We start from the raw sequence: 16,036 nt of genomic DNA, 5'->3' as shown, positions 1-16,036 counted from the left end.
CCAAGTACAGGTACAAAAAGGCCTGGACTAGCGACTGGGAGCTGGATTTTGTCCTTGGGCTTTCAGAAACTCTAGGTTTGGGTCACAGAAGGCCTCTGTTAGAGGGTTCTGAGGCCAGTTCTCTCTGAGGCGCCATCTTGGTTTTTCAGGACACCAAAATCAAATCCTTATGGAATTTGATTCTTCAGCTCAGGAGATTGCTAGCTAGGTCTTCTGTTCCACCAGCTGTAGTTTAGCAGTCTTGACTCTCTGGGCCTCCTTCAGGTTCCGAGCACAGACCTCTTGGTTGGAAATGAACTCCACTTGTTGCACAGGGAACCAGCCTCGCTCCCCATCGGAGAGTCTCACGCCCTCCAGCCAACCTATGGGCACAGGATGGGAGGAAGAAAAATGGGAAAAACTCACAATAATTTCCCCTGGACCTCCTTTCCCAAAACACTTCTGACCCCTCATGCTGAATAGGTAGGAGAAGCCCCAGCAGGGATTCCAACCTCCCAATGCACTAACCCTGGTTTCTCTGGGTCCGGCAAAGTCTACAACTGTCTATTTCTGAGCCTTCTCAACTCTTAGAGAGTGAATTGGGTTTCTCCAAAATATACGTTGACATTCTAACCCCAAATACCCCCAAAAGGATAGGGTACTTGCAGATATAATCAGTAAAATTAAGATGTCACCCTTGACATCTTAATCCAATATAATAGGTGACTTTACACAAAGAGGGGCTTTGCGTGTGTGCGCACACACACACACACGGAAGATGGCCACATGAAGATGGAGGTAGAAATTAGGGGTCATGCAGTCACAAGACACCAAACACTCAGGGCTACCAGAAGCTGGAAGAAGCAAAGACAGATCCTCTCCTAGGAGCTCTGGGAGTGCATGGCCCTGCCAACCTTGTGTGTCTTGGACTTCTGGCCTTCAGACCATGAGAGGACACACTGCCAGTGTTTTAAGCCACCCACTGTGCTACTTGTTACCCAGGGAATGAACATGTCCATCAACAGCACCCCCACTCCAGTGTCTGGCCAACTCCTGTGGATTCTCCTTACCATCGTTGCTTTGCTGAGTCACCATGACCACGTCCGCCTTCTCTAGTGCCAACTCATCATGCTCTCGGGGTTTGTAGGCTCGAAGGCACTGCACCTGGGGGGATTCTTTGGAAGAGTAGAATGTGAAGAGGTGAGGAGAGGAGAGGAAGGGAACTGGCACATGGAGAAAGAACTGCAGGTGGAGGAGAGGAGGATCTGGGATAGAAAATTTTGGGCTGTTGAAAGCAGATAAAAGAGACAACTTGAGAACTCTTCACTTTTGCCAAGGGAGCAAAATAGTTGTTGATAAGGAAATAGAAATACCAGAAATTACATGAATCAAAAATTCTATATTTCCAGGAAAGGTGAGTTGAGAAATCCACCATGACCACCTCTGCTGAGTCATCATTACAAATACTTGAGATTCAGCTGAAGATCCAGCTTCTCTCCCAAAGCTTCCATGACTCGAGCCCTCAGTGCATTGAACAACTTTAAAAATGATTGTCGGGGGGCCTCCTGGTGGCACAGGAGTTAAAGACAGTGCTATCAAGCTGTCGACAGCCACTGCAGCACAAGTTCGATTCCCCGCCAGCCAGGGAGCTACCCACATGGCGCAGCAGACCTCTCCTGTCTCGCCTACTGCTCCCCTCAGCAGTGGATTTCAGTAGATCTGCCTGCTCTGCTCCCCACTGTCTCTGGTGAATCCTCTCACCCCCCACACCTCTGGCCTGTACCCCAGTTCTTGTATGCATAAATAAATCTTTAAAAAAAACAAATAAACTGATCGTCTAGGACACGGCATTTATCCCTGTTTATTTCTTCATGTATATTTCTGCCCCTCTGAGCGGATTGTAAAATCTTGGGTCTGTGACTCATTTTTCCTTTCCTCATAATTTCAGGTGTGAGTTTCCAGGTGTGACCTAAGCAAGGCACTTAATCCCCTTTAGCTTCAGTTTCCTCCTCTGTAAATGGCTGGGCTGATTAAGATGAGTTTTGTGGAAATTCTGAATTTTCTACATTTTCATGACTCTCTAACTTGGAAACCAAATTTCCAAAGGTTTGAAGCTCCAGACAGGGAGCCTGGGAGCAGGCCTGACCCACAGCTTTCCATCCTGCGTGGACTGATTGCTCTGTCTCTGTCACCACACTGCACTGATTCCTTCAGAAAACAGACAAAACACGGTGCTGTTATCTGCCCTTCATTTTCTCGAGTTCATCCCCTCTGCCACCACAAGATCACAGCCAAGCAGAATCACGGCCGCCGCATCCCCTCCGGGGACCTGCAGCCCAGCAGATGGTCACACGTGGACGTGTTACCAGAACCCAGTTTATAGCCCCGTCCTTCTACTTCCTTTTCCAAGCTTCCTTGTATTTATTTGCTCTTGTGAGTCACCAAAGACACAGTGTTTCTTTGCATTCAGTTCCCCTCTGGAGGGGATCCTTGTTGGAGAAAAATTATAGGGTTTGTATGAGACCCACAAGTCCGGTCTTGGCACAGGGTGTGCCTGTGGTTCCCTTGGGCACCTGGAAACCTGGGGTACGCATTGTGGCATCAGGTCATCTTGCACAGGAGGGTTTGGGACAGACCTACCGTGTAGCTCTATCTCCCTGCAGTTCCCACTCCAGCCCTACGTTCTCCTCTTCCTTCCCCAAGATCTTTGATACAGTAAGATCAAGGCGAAATAACAGCACAATAGACTTAAGGGGACACATCTTTTCAAAGAGTCAGCTACTGCCCAAGTAGGGGATGGAGGGGGAAGAGGCATTGCCATGGGGACGAGCAGTTTTCAGCAACTGCATCTCAGTGCTGACGCTCAGGGGCCTGTCTTCCACTCCGAAATTCTGAACAAGTGTAACGAGCAGAGGGCTCCAGAGTTACCACCCAGACGCCTGAACTCTGCTTCCAAAGGACATTTCTGAGGCTGCCATGCTTCCCGCTAGACCCCGCTCACCATAACACTCCAGTAGGTCCAATTCTTCTCTTGGCCTGGCCAAGGCTGAGATCCAGCGAAGCTTTTCACTTCTGAGAAAACAAAATAGGGACAGTCAGAGCTTCAGCTGCAGCTCTGGGGTGGGTAAGGCAGGGGAAGGGCCGGGAAACAGAGGTGAGTATGGGAAGAACTCGTCTAGTTCGAGCGTGTCTACGTCAATGACATCAAGGGCAAACGTTAGCGGGACTCCGCTTGGTTGGAAATGCCAGGCTCTCGAGCTCTGTGCTAACACGCCACGTCCCTCTCTACTTCTCCCCGTGTGGAGCTCATCCTCCTCAAGGCGTCTCCTGGCTTTCAAATGGGGGCATCAAGTCAACTGTCAATTATACATATAGGCATTTCCCTTCTGGGGGACTGCGCTGAGCAAAATATTCCTCTTCATTTAGATCCCCTCTGTCTTTCTGCGTGATTCTTGACACTTCTCTGCCCACCTGCCTTCAATCAAATATCTGCGATGGAAATTATTCTATAATCCTAATTAGATCAGGAAGACTAAGCTACCTTTATTTTTTTTTTTTCTTTTTCAGCCAGGTAATATAGCCCAAATCTAATTCTGCAATTATCTGAACATTTTTACATTATCTTACTCACTGCCTCTTCATACTCGTGTGTAATTGAGAGCTGACCCCATTACTGTCCCAGGAAGACGGTGCCCAACACCGTCTTAAAAGGAACATGAGTTGCCGCATCTGATGACTTGAGCTGGGCGACATTTCACTTACAAACCCCGGTCCTAACCCTTTGCTTCATAAATGAGGGCGGACACTGTTGGGCCTCCTGGAAGGATCTTCTGAGGCTCAAAACCGAAAAGCGTTTGCCACATGAAGACCCTCAGAGCATGAGGTATCAAGACAGCAGCAATCCTGGCTAGAGGCTTGCAACTGTTCGTTCCTGCAGCCATTGGGGGCCAGATTTTATAGGTGTTTTTTAAATATTCTCTGAAGTGTACGTATGTGTACAATAATTATTATTTATTGTTATTCAAAGACAGGCAAGTCAAAGCTCCCGATGTTATAGATTCTGCTCAGCACAGGACTGGTTGGAAGGTGGGAGCAGGAAAGCTAAAGACCCTGGTGCTGTCCACACGAGTGCCCGGCAGCCAGGGGACCTGCTGCACTGCAATCAGCTGTGCACACCCCTGACCAGTCCACCTCCGTCCTGGGGCCGCACAGACTGTCCTCCTTGACGTCAGGGTATAAAACGGACGCTCAGCCCTGGCGGCGCTGTGCACCCTCTCCCAGCCCCAGCCTCCTGCCCGCCGTGGGAGGGGGCCCTCCAGTCAGCATTTATTTGAGCCATACGTGTCGCAGCTGTTTTCTGGACATGTTTCCTGCTTGGTACCCCTTCCTGCCAGGCTGTGCTCCCCAGCCCCCCCCAACCTCTCCCAGCCCCATCTCACTGCGTCTCGGTGCTGAAGAGGAACTCGGCCTGGGAGCGCTGCGGGTTGGGTCGCAGGAAGAGTCGGAAGAGGTTCTTGTGGGATCCGTGCAGCTTCATCTCACACTTCTCCCCGCGCACGGAGGAGAAGGGCGCGTGGTCGAACACCAGGAAGCGGTTATTCCTGCCAAAGACAGTGCTTTTCAACGCGGGACTCGGGTTTTCCCACGTCCTCCACCCCCATCCCTTTGGGTTTAAAATCCTTAGCATCTGCCCCTGCAATTCTCATAAAAACCACAAAGCAGCACTGACTTCCTCCCAGGGGAGAAACCCCAGAGGCCCCGAACCTACTACCATTGTGGCAAGCCGCCCCTCTAGAAGGCAGCCATGGGCCCAGCATGCGTTGAAGACATGGCATCAAACAGATTTCCTAAGGCCCTCGGGTCAGGAGCTCGGCTCTGGAAGTGGCTCGCAGGCTGAACCTGGGCCAAGCTCACTGATTTGAGAACGTGACGAGCTAATTGGCCACATTTTGCTCTTTGTTTGTAACACAAGACAGGTCCTGCCATATAAGCTCCTGCCACAATGGATTGGGATCGCCTTTTTCGCTTTGGACCTTCTCTTCTGCTCCTCTGGGCGCCGACCTAGACCGCCCCCCACCCCCAGGTTGAGCACCAGGAAGGTCCTGCAGGAACAGGACCGCGCTCTGTCCCTGCCGGGCCCCCCCTCTGGCCTCCCGTTAAAGTCACTGACTCTCGGGGCCGAGACAGCAGCAGGTAGTCATTGAAGAGATGCAGGTAGATGGGGCGCGTGCTCAGCTTCCTCCGCTGTCCTGGCAAGACACTGAACTCGAGGGCTGTCAGCTCCCCGCTCTTCACCAGCCAGCGCGACTGAGAAATGAGCGGGAATATCTAGAGTGGGGGGACGGGGGGAGGTGGCGTCAAAGAAGGGCGAGTGGCGGCTCCTCCAGCCTGCCGGCCTCAACCGCCCCGCGTCTTCCTCCCGCACCGGCGCACAGTTGTCTCCTGCACCTCCTCCTGGCCCGCCCTCTCGCTCCATTTCCCTCCGAACGCCTGAGGCCTGCATCTGCAGGTCGGGGACACAGTGCCCAGCGCTCAGACAAACGGAAGGTGCTGACTGTCCGGCCCGGGACAGCGACTGCGTGGAAAGCTCAGACTTCAATGCCTGAACTGCAGAAGAGACGGGAGAGCCCCGGGGGGCTGCAGGGGGATGTGGGTATTGGAGCTAAAGGACCGGGCCATCCCGACACTGTCTCCCTTTGATTATAAACAGACACAGGAACGAATCGGCTGGAATCGGATGTGGGAGTAAGAGGGCCGGGTGGGGCCACAGGGAGCTGGAGTCTGGGGAAAGCTGGGCGTGCTGAGCTGCGGCTAACAGGTGGCTGAGGGGTCCCCCCTTTTCTTTCTGTCCTGAGTTGACAGCCAAGTGTGCAGCGTGCTGTAGTTTTTATGGGGATGCACAGTTTGGATTCCTATTTGGATCAACTGTGTGTGGCTGTGGTTGGGGTAGGCACTTGACGAAATCCTGGAGGGTTCAGGAGCCCGAAACATCTGGACACAGGAGCCCCCTCGTCGGTTCCCAGAGGCACACGCTATCTCCTCCTCAGGGGACCACGGGGCTTCATGTCTTGTCTTTCCCCAGCATCTGTCCAGGCACACGCCCCAGACACACGTGCCGATGGGAGCCTCCTGCTTCCCATCAGGGACACAGCGGGCGCCCTCCAGATAGTACAGAACGGGAGGTGTGCAGCATGAGGTCCGAGATGGGTGGTGTGAGCAGGAGCCCCAGGGTGTGCGCGGGGAGCTCGAGGCTCGGTGCGGGCTGGGGCCAGGGCCGCTCACCTTACACTCAAACTCGATCTTTTGGTTCAGGTAGATGAGCTCCTCCATCCGGCGCATCGTGTGGACGCTGGCATTGCAGTCCCGGATCAGCTGGGCGGCGGCAGGGAGAGAGGGAGAGCTCGGTTAGCCACCTGGCCCGCGGCCTGCCCTGCGAGAAACCTGCAGAGGTGGCCACGGCCTCTCTCCTTCCTGCAGGGCTGGGGCCGAGCGGAGGCGGCATCGGGCTGAAGTTCCAAAACCCTGGGACACTGAGTGTGGCTGGGGAGGACCTTCCCGGCCCAGGGAAGTGGGGTTCAGCCTGGCGTGGCGAGAGCACCGCCCCTTGGGGTGGAGTGTGCTCCGTGTGGGAGAAGAGATTGTGGGGTGTGACCACGGGGGGTTGGATGCACGCAGGGAGGCGGGTGAGAAAACCACTAGCAGGGGGCTGTGCTTTCTGCAGCAGTGACCTCGCGGTGGCGGTAGGAGGGGGGTGCTGGGGAGGTGGTTGGGGCTGGGGGTGCTGCCTACCTCCTCCAGGGCGTGGTGTGCCTTCGTGGCCTCTGCTTCCTCTGAAGACCCAGGCTGCGTTCTCTTCAGAATGTTCTAGAGCACACACAGCAGGGGGGAGCCAGATGGAAAGGAGGGATGGGCATGGGGGAGAGCGGGCTGGGTGGGCTCATGGAGGAGGCTGGGCACAAGCTGCCAGCAGCAGGCATTTCTGGGGGGGGCGGGGGGGCGGGCACTGCTCAAGGTCACGGAGCGGGGAGAGCTGCAGAAGGGCAGGCTTTTACCTGGGGCTGCCTGAGAGTGAGGGGAAAGCCGGGGCGGGGGGCGGGGGGCACGAACCTGCAGCAGCAGTTTGAGCCGGGTGATGCGCTGGAAGGGCAGGATCAGGAAGGACTTGAGCGAAAGGCGCTGGCAGATGGGGTCGCTCTCCAGCTTCTCCAGCACCTCCCGGAAGCTGCTGTTGCTGGTCCTGCGGGGCAGCAAGCCTCGGGTAAGGAGGGGTGCAGGAGCACTGGAGGGGGGCTGGGGAGCACAGAGTAGGTGGGAGGGGAGGCTCCCTGGCTGTCTGGGCTGGGAAGGCGGAACCCCCGCACAGAAGGCCGGACGGGACAGCCCAGGGCTTCTGATCTGGAAGGAGGGTTAGGGCTGAGCTCACAGGTGCGCCCAGGGGCGCGTGCTTTGGGGACAGACTCTGGCTGGGGACTGAGATCGCTTGATGCAAGGCACCTGCAGGGCCCTCGTGGGGTCTGAATGGGGGGCCCGGCTCTTACAGCAGCTTCTGGAAGGTGCGTTCCTGATAGGTCTGGTTGGTGACGTAAGGCTGGTAGACTCGGCGGAAGTTGGGGGCGTGGTTCAGGACGACATCACACACTTGGAAGGTGAAGATGTTGTTCTCGAAGTTCTCTTCCAGGTCTGAAAGGAACCTATAGAGCATTTGAACAAACCTCATGAGCCCAGGGGCCCCGCAGGAGCTGCTGGCCCACCCGCCCCGGCTGGGCCCTCCGGTGACTGCTGTCCACTCAGTGACCCCACTGGCTGCTCTGAGCCCTTCGAGGAGTGGGCCCCTATCTAAAGCCACCCTGCTGATGGTCTCGTTTGGTCATGTTCACACTGTACGACATTTAGATGCTTCCTACACCTCATCTTCCCGCCCTCCCCACCGCATGGTACACTCAACCCTTAATGCAGGAGGCTCCCTCCGTCATTTATTGATCCGTGAACGCATCTGCCCATCCACACACCCTCTGTGAGCCTTTGCTCCATGCGCCGTCAGCCCCGGGAGTCAGAGCAAGAGCGGTTCAGACGGGGGGAAAACCCAGCTAGAGGTTTACAGACTAAGGGGTGAGGCTGGGAGTGGCGCGGGGGAGAAGGAAGCCTCACGTGGTGCTGACGTCACGCACGTCCTGCAGCCGGGAGAAGAGCCACTGGTGGTCCTGGGTGGTCATGGTGGCCCGGAGCAGGGTCGACTGCTGGAAGTGGTCCACCGCGATGTGCAGGCTGCGCAGGTAGGAGGCCTCCGACACGATCAGCTCGAACTTGGCCTAGAGGATGGGGAAGAGGAGGATTCATTCTTTTTTTTTTAAAGATTTATTTATGCATGCAAGAGCTGGGGTGCAGGCCGGAGGTGTGTGTGTGGGTGAGAGGATTCACCAGAGACAGAGTGGGGAGCAGAACAGGTGGATCTACTGAAATACAGTGCTGAGGGGTGCAGCAGGGAGACAGGAGAGGTCTGCTGTGCCATGTGAGTTAGCTCCCTGCCTGGGGATTGAACTCATGCTGCAGTGGCTGCGGAAAGCTTCATAGTGCTGAGACTTAACCCCTTGTGCCACCAGGGAGGCCTGAGGAGGATTAATTTAAAAAACTGCATCCCTGCTGGATGGCAGGCGCTGCATTAGGTTTCAGAGGTGCAGCAAGACAGACCCTCCCAGAGCTCACAGTCACCCAAACTGTACGTGCTATTCGGGGGAGCACAAAAAAGCATTTGACCCCAGGGGGAAAACACACACAAACCTCAAAGGCGTAAGAGAAAGGCATTTTCAGGAAACTTAAACGAACTGAGCATTTCTAGAGCCAAGTGTATTAAAGTAGCGGCCGGAGAGGACTCTGGGAGAGACGCCGGGAGGAGGCGCCTGAGAGAGTTTGCGCTTCAGACAATGAGAAAACAAAACAAGGTCTTTCTGGAGGGAAGTGACTTGGTTAGACTTGTTTTTCATGAAGACATTCAGAGGACACAGGAAGAGGAGAAGGCGGGACAGCAGCATCAGGAAACTTGTCGTCATTCCAGGTGAGAAGAGGCCTGAGCAACCGCAGGGATGGGCCCGGGTCATTGTTATTTGAGAGATTCAGAAGCGCTTGGTAATTTTCTAGAAACAGGGGCTGAGTGAGCAGCTGAGGCCGCAGCTCCTGCCTCATTTGAGCCGGGTAACAGGGTGATGGATGGGGTCTCTGACCGGTGAATGGGTTTAGGGCACGAAGGTGATTTGGGGCTTCAGGAGTGCAAGGAGGCAGGAGATGGAGCTATTGTGGTTTAATGGAAATGCTCACAGCAGAGGGCCTGGGGGTTCTGGCGGGGGTGGAGGAGTGAGTCAGCCGCTCTCCTCTCGCTGGGCGGGGCGGGCTTTCTGCCCCAGCACGCAGCTTCAAGGGCCGTGCATGGCCAGAAGAGAGAAAGGCTGTGCACCTTGGTGAGGACTTAATTGTGCAAACATGGCCCAGTGGCCCCTGCTGCTGCCAAACTGAATGGGGACAGCGGGGTGGGGGGCTCCTCAAGGCCCTGCCCTAACACTCGCTGACCCCAGGACTTGGGTGGCTCATTTAACCTCGCTGAGCCTCGGTTTTCTTGTCTTTTCATGTAGGAACAGTGACCCAACCTCACAACGCTGGTGTGACAGTTGAAAATAAAAACGCAGGTGCCAGAAGTGCCATTGTATGACAGGAGCAGATGCGTGGAAGACGTGAGGAGACCGCCATCTCAGAAACGTGAGGCCCGGAGGGTCAGGTCCCAATCTGCAGGTATTGGGGTTCACGACATCTCCCACCGTTTGGTCCATCAACAAGCACAGATCGGTGATTTTGTAAATATCCCTTCATATACTTTAAAATGCGAACCAGGGCCTCCCGGTGGTACAAGGGGCTAAGTCTCAGCACTATGAAACTATCTGCAGCCTCTGCAACACAAGTTCGATCCCCGGCCAGGGAGCTACCCACATGGCACAGCAGACCTCCCCTGTCTCCCCGCTGCTCCCCTCAGCAGTGGATTTCCATCTGTTCTGTTCCCTGCTCTGTCTCTGGTGAATCCTCTCACTCCTCACACCTCTGGCCTACACCCCAGTTCTTGTAAGCAAAAACAAATAAAAAATAAATCCTTAAAATGTGAACCAATCTGTGTTTGATTTGATGAGACCTTCTCCACACGTCTTTCTGTTCAAAATTTTACTCCTCGGCATCCTACGGGGGAGCATAAGTCATGGTGTGCTGGGTGTTGTGCTAAAAGGTGGCACTAGGTCATTTTGTTTAAACTGCACGCAGCCCTGCAAGGCAAGTGTCCTTTCTCCACTTTGAGACAAAGGCTGAGGCTCATATCACACGGCTGACACTGCAAAGGCTGACGCCAGGATGCAAACTCGGGTCATAAATACTTTTGAGTGATTTCGCTGTACCAGGAACTAGGAACCTGGAACTTATCTTTTTTGATTTTCCCAGTAACTCTTTGCAACCAGTCTCACCCACGAGGAGAGGCCGAGAGAGATCAAGGAACACGGCCAAAGGGAAATAGTTGGCAAGCACTGAAGTGGGCTTGATACCCTGTGCTTTACTCCAGGCTTCGGGAACTGGAACACTAGTCTACACTGCCTGTCCACGCTGCCTGTCCACGCTGCCTGTCCACGCTGCCATGCTGGCTTCCTGGGAAGGTTTCTAACCCATCTTCAGACTGATTATGAAGAGACGTTCTCCATGTAAAATCTATAATAGTATCAACATCAGACCAACAGCTTCCACTCCAGCCTGGCTATTCGCAGGATACCGCAGAGACTAAGTGTCACTGCATGGTCTGTGAGTCCAGGGGACCACAGGTCAGCTGCCAGGGGGACCTGGCAAGGGGCCCAACAAGAAGGCCCTGCATGTGCTTTGTTTGACGAGGATGGCTTCAGCGCAGCCTGCGCTCCCGGTTGAAGAGTGACACTGAAGCAGCAGCGGTGGGTTAACACCATCCCAGCAAATTCAGAGACACGGTTGCTTTGTTGGAGCCCAAACCAATAGCCAGTGGGAGCGACTGGCCCGCGCACTTGGCCTTGGAGAGGAGGGACAGTGGTGCATTCAGAAAACCACCTAAACCAGCCCGTCTGGTGAGCACCCGTGTGCGTCCAGGGGCAGCTGCCGCGACAGTGGCGAGCAGGCACAGGATGCCAGCGAACGAGACCTGCACCCGCTCTGCCCCATGCCCACCCCCGCTCTGCCCGCTGGTACCTCTTGCAGCTTCTGGTCCCCGTGGGTCATGGAGAGCAGCACGGCGCTGTTGCGCACCAAGGGGATCTCCTGCCACAGGGAGACGCTGGAGGCCATGGACAGGCGCTGCACGTAGGACTCGGAGGAGACCAGGGTCTTCCGGGGTTGGCGGGGGGAGGCGGGCCCCGATGACTCCGCTATGCTGTCCAGCCGCTTCTGGCTCTGAATCGCCTTGTTCAGAAACAGGTCGCTGTATTCCTGGTACAGCGGCTGGGCTGTGGGGTGCAGAAGCGGAGGGGGGAGAGTTAGGGGGCAGTGATGGTGAGCTGAGGTCCGGAAACACCCCTCCAGCGGCTTCTGGCTCCCCTGTGGACACCACCCCACTGGGGATGCCAGGGGCCCCTCCAGCCTCGGGCGGGGTCCACGGGCACCTCAGGGCTGCCCGCAGGTACTCACAGTTGATGAGCCTCGAGCGTCTTGAAAAGCCAGCCTTCACCTCCTTGGGCTTCTTCTCCCTGTGAGGCGGGAAGGGCTCTGGGGAGCTTGCTGGCCATTGCCAGAGACGACCCCTGGGTGCGCTAAATGATGAAGTCTCCAGCCCCCGGGACGGGGCCGGGAAGCCAGGGCCAGGTCATGACCAGACCCACCCCTGGGCAGGTGGGCGCCGGCTCAGGGGCTCAGCTCATGGGCGTCAGGCAGGTGATGTGGACTCAGCTGGCAGGACCGGGTAGACAAAAGTTGTCCCTACTCCGGGGTCCTGGTGTCTGTCCTGCCCCCTCCCCGCCCAGCTGCCCAGGTCCGCCAGCGGCCAGCTCAGCACCCAAAGACAAGCGTCAGACCCCCAGGGACAGAGGGACTCACCGGAAGACAATGGCGTCGGAAGAGGCGGGGGGCTTCTCCGTGGCTGCACCTCCTGTGTGCGACATGGGCGTGGGCGAAAGCACCGGGGTTTAGAGAGGAAGGAGGTGGCTGCAGGCAGCTGGGCGCCGTGGGGGATAAAAGGCCTCCACGGGCTTCTGTGAGGGAAGGAGGCCCCAAAGGCAAAGCCTCTGGGGACCCTAACACCTGTGTCTCTGTGTCGGATGGGACTGGACACAAGGGCCCCACCTTCTCCACTCCCGGGGGGGCTCAAGCAGGTTCTGCTAAGTGGGGGGGGGGTGGTTTAGAGCAATCCCGAGGACTCGTACAAATCACAAGAGCACCCTGGGCGGTGACAGATGGGCCACAGCGAGCAGCTGAGGTGGGCGCAGACAGGCCCCCCAGCCTGGGTTGGGGTGAGTGGAGGGGGAGCCAGCAGAGGGGCTGCAGGGACCTGGGGCCAGGGACGGGGAGAGGCAGGGAAGGCGGGTCTGGCCGGGGCATCACCAGGACTGTCTCGCCTACCTGAAGTGCCCTCCGGCAAGATGGACGGTCTGCGCAGGCCCTGCCGGCTCCAGCCCTTGAGCTTGCCGGACCCCTCGCCAGGGGCGGCGGCCTGTCCCCGGCTGCCGTCCCGCGGTCTCCCCGGCTCCCGCCTGTGGGGCCAGCTGGACGCCTTCTCCAGCTGGGGGTGACTGGGCTTCTCCGGAGGCCTCGCCTGGTCTAGTCCGGTCTTCCTCAGGCCGTTGGTGCCTTCCTGGGGGGCTGTTCTCCTCAGAGACCCCCTGGCAGGGACCGTCAGCTCCTCCGGCGGCCCCGGGTCATGGGCAGGTCCCTGAAGGCCCCCAGTCCAGGGGCTAGTTGGGGAGGAGGGACCCAAAAAGTTGGTGACGTTGCTGAAGGCCAGGCCGGCGGACGCTTCACTCTGACTCCTGCCAGCGGGCGCCAGTGAGTCCGTGGACCTGGCCGAGGCGGGGGGCCAGGACGTGCGCCCCGCTGGGGCGGGGGCTGAGGCTGTCCAGTCCTGACACACAGGCCAAGGCCCAGCGTGACCCCCTGAACTGCCGAGTCCTCCCAGGCTCCTCCCCCTGGTCTTTGGGGGCAGCGGGGGTGGCTCGGAGGAAGGGTCCACGATGGGGACGGGGGGCAGCGGCCTGTAGGTCCTTGGGCTGCCTGAAGACGGGGAGCAGTGAGGCCGGGAGCAGTCAGGAGCGGGGGGCAGCGGCTTGTTGTAGAGCAGCCTGGGGGCGGAAGAGGTCCGAGGGCGCTGGGGGGTGTCGGGGGTCGGGGGCAGAGGTCGGAGCTGCCTCGCTGCAGGGGCGCTGGGGAGCTGAGGGGGGCACTGGGCTCCGGAGCCAGGGCCATCGAGCTCCAGGGCCAGGGCCAAGGGAGGAGGAAGTTGCTGCCGCTTGAGCGCGGGAGCCTCTGTGCAAGGTCCGGCTCTCTCCACGGCGGGGGGCTGCGCCTGCCTCTTCTCCAGGGGAGGAGGGGGCGCGGGTTCACAGAGCCTCAAGTCTGTGGAGCCGAGGTGGGGGGACGAGGCACAGGCAGGAGAACTGGGCTCAAAGGCTTCACTGTGTGGGGAGCCCCTGCAGTGGCTGCTGGGGAGTCTCCTGGGTCTGTCTGCACCTGAGAAGTCTGGAGAATCCTGCCCCAGAGTGGAGAGCGGACCAGGGGGTTCTGGAATGAAACTGCAGTTCCTCCTGGGGGGCAGCCCCTGGGGCAGCTGGGAGTGGGAGGCAGAGAGGGAGGTTCCCGCGAGGGCCGGGGTCAGCTCTGTCCTGTGAGAACCGGGGAAGGAGTTGCTCCTCAGGTGCTGGGTGGCCCAGGGGGGGCTGGCTTGTGGGTCCAGGGGGGTCTCTGCAGGGGGCAAGCCATGGAGGGTGACAGGGGGCTCCGGAGAGGCTCTGGAGGTTTCTGGAGAACACACAGCGTCGAGAGCGGGCTTCGTCCTTGGAACAGCAACCGGGGGACTGGCAGATGTGCTGGGGGAGACGTCAGCAGGGCTGGAAGGAGCTGAGTCTGGTGTCCGTGGGGAAGTCACAGACATACCTGCCAGGGCCACCTCTGTCCCCCTCCCCCGCTCAGACGCCCCTGGCTGGCTGTCCCACGCTGTTTCTTGGCCAGGGGACCCCCCAGCAGGGAAGGAAGTAGCTGAGGACATGGGCCAGGACCATCTCACAGGCTCCAGTGCAGACGGCAGAGCTCCCCGGGACCCCTCCTCAGCCCTAGACTGAGTCCTGGGGCTCCCGGGCACGGAGGGAGGAGAGACTGTAGGGGCCCCCAGGGCCAGTGCAGAAGGGCCATCCTGCTCGTCCCCCTCTTCAGGGCCCAGTCCTCCGCCCACTGCCTGCAGGGCACCCCCAAGCCCATCCTCAGGTTCCTCCTCACGCCACCTCACCTCCTCCTGCCCGCCCACTGCTCTCTCTTTCCCACTCTGACCCCCTTCTTGCTCCCCAGTTACTCTCTCTGGCTTCTTCACTAAGCTTTGAATCTCCCCTTGCTGCGCAGGCACCGTACTCTCTTCTGGTGCCCCCCAGGTGCCCCTCCTCTGTTCCCCCAGTTTTGCTTCTCCCTGGCCCTGGGTCCTCCTCTCTATACCGGCCTGGGCCGACTCCCCCTGATCCAGACCTCCCAGTTCCCCCATAAGCTTCTCCCTTTCTCCTTGCTTTGCGAGCAGTGCCTCACTTGGTCCTGCCTGCCTCTGGCTCTGTCCCTGTGCACCCTCTGGACCACTGAGCTGCTCCCCCACGTGCTCTGGCCCCCCGAGGAGCCCATCTGAGCCAACTCCCATGCCCGCAGCTCCTTCCCCCTGAGGCTCTGCTTCCTTGGGTCCCTGCTCGTGCAGCACTCGGGGCTCCCAGGGATCCACAAGCTCCTCTGGCCCCCGACTTTCCTGCGCCCCCACCCCTGGCCCCACACATCTACTTCTAGAGCCCCGGGGCTGGCAGGTCTCCGCGGGGCGCTCTTCACAGGAAGGCCCAAGTCCGGTCTGGGCAGACGCGGCGGGAGAAGTTTCCTCCTCCTCTCTGGCTTGTCCAGTTCCCAAAGTCCGAGAGGTTAGTTCTGGTCTAGATTCCACTTTGCTGCCCAGTTCACTGGATACTGGGGTGTCCAGTGGTTTGCACTGGCCAGGGCAGGCCCAGGGCCCTGGGGAAACTGGCGTCCTTGTCCGTCCACTGGCCGGGTCCTCGGCGGAGTCCCGGGCCTCAGCCACGAGGTCTTCCCGGCTGTGCACGTGCGCAGAGGCTTCTCGGGGGGGAGAGGACATGCTCTCGGGTGCCTGGCAGCGAGCCCCCCGCTGGGTCTCCAGGAGCCCACAGCCCTCGGCCCACGCAGGGTCTGGGTCCAGGCCTTCCTCAGCTTCGGGCCCCAAGGCGGGCATCGGGTCGCTTCTCCCGAGAGCTGCAGGGTGGACAGTGAACTCCGCCGCAACAGAGACGGGAGGAGAGGCTCCGCGGGGCGGCTCCTCAGCCTCCATCAGGCCGGAATCCTACAGGAACAAGAGACGGAGTTCTAGGCCCTCTCTGGTCGCGCCCGACAGAGGGACGGACCACACAGGGTCAGGGGAGACGTTTCTGGGCTCCATGGAGACTCACTCTTAGAGACAAAAGGGACTCAGCTCCAGTCTCCCCAAAACTTGTCATTTATTCATGTAGTGACTATTTCCCGGGTGACCCTTTCTAAATGCAGGACATCAGGGAGGGCACGAGACACAGACCTTTCCTCACGGAGCCTGCAGTCTCGGGAAGGAGACGGATAATAAATGATTCAATGAGAGCCCGAGACCGTTGCTGGAGAGGCCCGAGCGCTCCCAGTGGTCATTACTCCCCGACGGAGTTAGGTCATCTCCCGTCTTTCCCGTCTACTCCCTGGGCATCAGCAGTGACTCAGCCCCACAGGCTGGAGGCACCGAGTGACACGCCCTCGGCCCGAGAGCCCACAGAGCAGCGTCTGCGTGGGGCTCTTCCTCCTGAGCTGCTGT

The 16,036-nt window shown here is 58.3% G+C and overlaps 1 protein-coding gene across 1 annotated transcript; it reads right to left on the bottom strand.

The window, feature by feature from the left end:
- Nucleotides 1–204: 204 nt before the first annotated feature.
- On the bottom strand, nucleotides 205–15,532 carry ARHGEF5 (Rho guanine nucleotide exchange factor 5; the record flags this gene model as incomplete). The annotated part of the gene is made up of 14 exons (XM_084230698.1): nucleotides 205–362; nucleotides 1,050–1,154; nucleotides 2,981–3,051; nucleotides 4,419–4,580; nucleotides 5,150–5,307; nucleotides 6,262–6,351; nucleotides 6,769–6,843; nucleotides 7,087–7,216; nucleotides 7,518–7,670; nucleotides 8,128–8,288; nucleotides 11,215–11,468; nucleotides 11,650–11,708; nucleotides 12,055–12,106; nucleotides 12,577–15,532. 14 exons carry the CDS (start codon nucleotides 15,530–15,532, stop codon nucleotides 205–207), a joined length of 4,584 nt encoding a protein of 1,527 aa, XP_084086824.1.
- Between the last annotated feature and the right edge of the window lie 504 nt (nucleotides 15,533–16,036).

This window comes from Talpa europaea (assembly GCF_964194135.1).
Source record: "Talpa europaea genome assembly, chromosome: 3".
NCBI lineage: Eukaryota > Metazoa > Chordata > Mammalia > Eulipotyphla > Talpidae > Talpa > Talpa europaea.
This window is presented reverse-complemented; position numbering and strand designations above follow the sequence as displayed.